This window comes from Equus asinus, chromosome 5 (genome assembly GCF_041296235.1).
Source record: "Equus asinus isolate D_3611 breed Donkey chromosome 5, EquAss-T2T_v2, whole genome shotgun sequence".
Classification (NCBI taxonomy): Eukaryota; Metazoa; Chordata; class Mammalia; order Perissodactyla; family Equidae; genus Equus; species Equus asinus.
Window position 1 is genome coordinate 76,125,346 of NC_091794.1, and position 5,791 is coordinate 76,131,136.

The window sequence follows — 5,791 nt, forward strand, 5'->3', positions numbered from 1 at the left end:
CGTGGACCACACTTTGAGTGCAGGGCTTCCGAGCACTTCTCCCATCTCTCTGAGGACTGATTGGCCATGTCTCTCCCCCAAGGATCCCTAAGCTCCAGAAGGCAGGGATCTTGCCCATTTGTTTAGTGATGTGTTCCCAGTGCCTGGCACAGTGCTTGGCACATTCAGTAAGTACCTGCTGGAGGAGTGTCCAATGCTCCCTTATCCCTGGGAGCTGGGAAGAATCCCACAGAGCAGACAAACCCACTGCCCAAACACACGCACATGCACACCCCATCTCATCTCCACCAGCCTCTGGGACGCAGCAGGTGATGGCATTTCATGAGGCCTCCTCCCTGCATAGCTATGGCTTAATCACATCCTAATCCCACTTTCTGAACCTTTGCCTGACAACTCACAGGGGGCTCACCCCACGTGGCAACCCAAGATCCTGCACTAAGCTCACCACTGCCTCCCCAGACCACCCCCAAGTCACCAGCCAGCACACTGAGCCCAGAGGAAGGTTTCCTCTTTCTTTTTAATTGGACCAGCTTTATTTAAAAAAATAATAACCTACTAAGTTTTAAGTTTTCCAGATGGTGGGGCAGCCTACGGACTCCCCTTTCAGTCAGGAGCCCCTGGTGCTGCTTTTCTCAGAAATCTCGAAGAACTGTCCTCGGGGCCTGGCAGAGTGCTGCCAGGTGTGTCTGTGTGGAAGGAGAGCTCTCTCCCGGGAAGACACCGAGGGCAGACAGGTAGGTAGGGAGAGCGAACAAACACGTGGGGAAATGAAGGAAAGACAGCAAGGGAGTCAGCAACCCGGGAGTCTGACTTCTAATATGTTGTAAAAACCACGAAGGAAGGTTGAAGAAGTAAGGAGCCCGTCGAGGAAGCGGCTTGAGATCGAAGGTGTGGAATCTACCAGAAACCTGGGGTGGGGGCTCACTGGTGGTGGGACAGGGGGCCCATAACAGCGCTGGGGGAGTGCACAGATTGGGGCTCCCAGTGGAGGGAGAAGAAATGACGGACTCGCAAGTCCGGGTCGGGGCAGGGGGTTCCATGCGATGGAGAGACGGTGGGAGTCTCCCCAGGGATGGGGGACAGAGAAGATGTCACCGGCGCGCCGGGTCCAAGAGGCAGAGATGCGGAGCTCAGGTGCGCGCCCAGGCGGGGGACAGCCCCGGTCCCGGCGGAGAGAGGACCCCGCAGGGCGCTGGGCTCACAGGTAGCGCTCCAGCCCCGGCGCGTAGCCCGGCGGCCGCAGGTAGGCGTCCCCGGGGCCGAGCGGCCCGAGCGCGGCGGCGGGCCCCGCCAGGGCGAGCAGCGGCTCGGCGGGCAGCGGGCCGGGGCCAGGGCCGGGGCGCGCGGGGGGCAGCCCCAGGCGCTCGGGGCCGGCCGGGTAGAGCGGCGGCGCGGCGGCGGCGGCGGCGGCGCAGGGCGGGAAGGCGGCGTCGGGCGCGGCGCAGCAGGGCGGCTCGGGGGCGCCCAGGCCGGCCAGCTCGGGCGGCAGGCTCACCAGGCTGTCGACGCTGAAGAGGCGCGCGGGCCCGGGCCCGGCGGGCGGCGGCGGCGGCGGCAGCGCGGGCGCGAAGGGCGCGTAGGGGCAGGGCGGCGGGCCGGCGGCGGGCGCGGGCAGCTCGGCGCGCTTGAAGCGCTTGCGGCGCCGCAGGAAGCTGCCGTTGTCGAACATGTCGGCGGCCGCGGGGTCGAGCGTCCAGTAGTTGCCCTTGCCCGGGTTGCCCGGCTCGCGGGGCACCTTGACGAAGCAGTCGTTGAGCGTGAGGTTGTGGCGGATGCTGTTCTGCCACTTGCGCGGGCTGTCGCGGTAGAAGGCGAAGCGCTCGGTGATGAAGCGGTAGATGGCGGCCAGCGTGAGGCGGCGGCCCGGCGCGTGCGCCAGCGCCATGGCGATGAGCGCGATGTACGAGTAGGGCGGCTTCCCGCGCTGTAGGGGCCGCCGCCGCCGCCGCCCCGCGCCCGACGCGGGCGCAGGCTCGGCCCCCCCGCGGCCCGCCACCGCCTCCTCGGGCTCGGGCTCGGGGCCCGGCTCGGCGGCGGCGGGCGGCGACGGCGGCGGCCCCGAAGGCGCGACCGAGGGCAGCGCCGGGAAGCCCGAGAACGCGGCGGGCGGCTCCATGTCGCTGCGCCCGGTCATGGGGAGGCGGCGGCCCCGGCCCGCGCTGCTCCGGGAGAGCAGGGGCCGCTGACCGGCCTTATATGGACACAGCCCCCCTCCCCGTCCCCCCAGCCGGGGACAGGGCTCGGACCTGCCCGCTGGCCAGCCCTCCCGCCTAATTTGCCATCCCAATGCCCCAACTAGGCTCACAGGACCCCCACCCCCACCCCCTCCACACACACACACACACACACACACACATTTCGCCCCTCCCTGGTCTCGTCCCTTTGGGTCAGTCTTTCCCAGACCCAGCCTCAGCCCTTCCCCGCCTCCACTGAGTCAGGCCCTGTCCCTGGCCCCATCCCACCAGATTCGAACAGCCCCCTTCCCTTTCCGCCCCTCCCTCCATCCCCTCCCCTTTGGGTCAATGCCAATCACAAATCCACCCATTCAGTGCGCTCTCCAGGCCCCCTCCCCATTATGCTTCTCCCAGCTGAGTCCTGTCGCCTCCAGCCTCCTCTGCTAGCCTCCTCCTGGTCCTTCCAACCCCAGCGGGGCAGAAATGAGGGCGCCCAGGGTGGCCTTGCCAGCCCTCAGCGTCCTCACGCTGTGCTGGTCAGGGAGGCGTCGGCCCACCCTCGGACATTAGGCAATGTGGAAGGGTAGGGTGCAGGGAAGGGCAGAGCGAGGCGGGCTTTGTCTCAAGGGAGGACCTTTGGTGGCTGCAAGGTCACCATCTCCTCTCTCTGCTACCTGCCCCACAACCCTGTCCTGTCCAGCCCACTTGTGAGCATTCTTTGAAAAAACGGAATGGTGAAAAGTGGTCCAACTAGCAGATTTGGGAACTAGAGGACCAACTGCTTTAAATCAAGAGCCCCTAGAACATCCACAACTTGGAGTTGCCTTTCTGGCTGCTGCCTCTCCATGCCCCTTCTGTCCTAGAAAAAGGTTCCCTTTCTTACACACACAGCGTGCCGGCTGGGAAGATGCGCAAAGCGGGCCTGCTCAGCCCGGAGTTCCAAGGAGCAGTTACTGTGTCAGAGAGAGCCCCCAAGTGCTTCCACAGACCAGATATGCATTTTCTCACTTAAGTGTGAACGCCTTGTGAGGTGGATGCTGTTATTATTCTGTTTTGCAAAGGAGAAAACTGAGGGTCCGAGAGGTTAAAGTGACTTAGCCAACTTTACACGGCTACTAAGTGGCAGAGCTGGCCTTAAACCCAGAGTTCAGAGCACTGGACTCTGCTAAGAACACCGGATTTTATAGCTGAGACTGTAGAAATGCTTTGCTCAAGGGTTCTTCCAGCTCTTACAATTTCAGCTGCAAAGTTGATTGATGCCTAGCCTCTCTCCTGACCTCCGGGTCAGCATATCCAGGTGACCACTGGGCATCACCCTCAGCCCACTGCAGCCCCTGACCCCCGCCTGCTCCCCCTCCTGTGTTCCAGATCTCAGCACATGGTGTTTGCCCTCGCCACCCAGATCAGAAATGTGGACATGATCATGGGCTCCTCCCTCCCCCATCACGCCCACATCCAAGCAGTCTGTGAGTCCTGTCAGTGCCGCGTGGATTCCAGATCCATCTCTCCCTCAGTTCTCCAGGCCTCAGTTTGGTCCACCTCATTCACCAAGCACTTCTGTGCCAGGCCCTTTGCCAGCACTCAGGGAAAACAGAGATGAAGAGACTCACAGCCTGGTGGAGAGATGGACACAGACAATTACAACTATGAGAGAGGTGGGCAGAGGGGGCTGCAGAAGCAGAGGGGAAGGAGATGATGACACTCGGAGGTCTAGAGACAACCCCTCGCCCCACAACAACGAAGAGGCAACAACCCCTGGCTTATAGGAGAACAGGTCCCGCCTCAGGACGCTCTTCCTGGCATTCTGCAGTCTGAGCACAGGCCTTATGGACAGGACAGTGCAGTCACCACAAACAGCTCACCAAAGAAGCCAAGACACGCGGCTGCAGCAGCGAGGAATCTAGCACCAAGAGCTGAGGGACCCGCGGCCCGTTGCTCCCTTGAGCCTGGGTTTCCTCACCTGCCAAATGGGGGCAGTGATGAACCCTCTCAGCGCTGTTGGGAGATTCGGATGGGTCGTGTGTGAAAGTGCCTGGCCCACACTGGCCCTGGGCAAAAGGAGACTTCTTTTCTACTACACACTGGCATTTCCACTATTAAAGCAGGAAGGGAAGGGGAGGGGCAGAGCCAGAGACAGGATTTCAGAGCCTGTGGATTTTCAACCAGGTGCAGCACACCCTGCAGCTAGACTCACACAGAGCCAGAGGCACCATCTTCCCCACCCTCCCTTAGGGCTGAAGCCCCCTCCGAAGCCTCTGCCACAGCCTCTGTCTCACACCCTCAGATGGAGAGTGGCTCTTACTGCCTCCTACGGCAGACTAAGTGCGTGCGTAGAGCCTGGGACATAGTATATGTTGAGTAAACGACACTGAACGTGCAGGTCGGCTGTGCTGATCCTGGGAAAGGTGGGGGCAGGGAGCTGGGCCAAAGGGGTGAGAACCCAGACTTTTCCAGTTCTCTGTGCCTGCCTGGCCCCCTCCATTGGGCCTGCTTCCCAGAGCCGAGCAGGCCGGAGTGAGGGGGTAGCCCAAGGGCTAATCCGTGTTTTCAGCGTGGCTGGGCCCTCTTTTCACAGGCCCTGGGCCGGACGGGATGCGGCTGAGCATCCGGGCATAAGATGGCCAGTGAAGGCGGCCCCTTTCTCATGGGCCTGGATTCCAGGCGGCCCAACGTCTGAGTGGAGCCCCTGGGGCGGGGGGAACATAGTGGCTGGGCTGGGCAGTCCTTTGTCTGACCACGCTGGGTGGATATTCAGGCTGGCAGGAGGGATTAATGGCCAGGGATTGGCCCTGGGGCCGGCCTTCCCACTGCCCTTTGGAGGCCAAAGGCCCAGGTCAGGGCACACAGCGTTGATGGCTCCCTAGATAGGAGTGGAAATTCCCACCCTGTCCAAAGCTGTTAGCATCAGCCCCCAAGGCTCCCTGCCCCCAGCCCCCTCAACAGAGGCACCATGAGCCAAGATGGGCTTCGAGGCCAGGAGCAGAGTGTTGGGGACAGAGCTTCCCAAGCACTCTGGCTGGGAGAGGGGCTGAGGCTGAAAGTCATTTCAAGTCCTTCCCCAAGTTTACAGCCCCTCTAGGAGGGCCCCATGATTGCCCCCATCCCTACCCCCAGAACTCTGGGGAGAAAGAGCTATGTTAACCCAATGAGAGTCCAAGGGGCCAGCCTGGGCTGTCACCAGACCCCATAAGGCTTCCTGGAATACTCCTCAAATCCCTCTAGTTTGAGAACACTCTGGAGTCATTTATTCCTAAAGACTTCCATCATAGCATCCACGGATCCCATAGCCCAGAGGCTGCAGAAGCGGCTCAGGAACCAAAGGAACTCTCAGAGACACCCCTACCCAACCCCCTGCCACCCAGAGATCCTGAGGCTGCTGCGGGGCCTCCTCGCTCTTACCCTCAAAACCAGAGCTGCCCAGGATGCTGCTCCTTCCTCAGGATCCTGGGGCAGACAGTTCCGACCTGGCTGGGGAGCATACAGGGCCCCCATTCTCGTGTGGCCTTGTCCAACCAGGCTGCTCCTAAACTAGGGTTGAGAGCAGCAGCCCAGCCTTACCCACAGGCCTGACCCCTGTGGGGTGCCCTCTGGGGTAAGGGTCTGAGTCAGGCTCAGGA

At 62.0% G+C, this 5,791-nt stretch overlaps 1 protein-coding gene across 1 annotated transcript; it reads right to left on the reverse strand.

The window, feature by feature from the left end:
• Positions 1-1,048: 1,048 nt before the first annotated feature.
• Positions 1,049-2,262, reverse strand: FOXE3 (forkhead box E3). The gene has a single exon (XM_044770741.2). It carries the CDS (start codon positions 2,132-2,134, stop codon positions 1,199-1,201), a length of 936 nt encoding a protein of 311 aa, XP_044626676.2. The 5' UTR covers positions 2,135-2,262; the 3' UTR covers positions 1,049-1,198.
• Between the last annotated feature and the right edge of the window lie 3,529 nt (positions 2,263-5,791).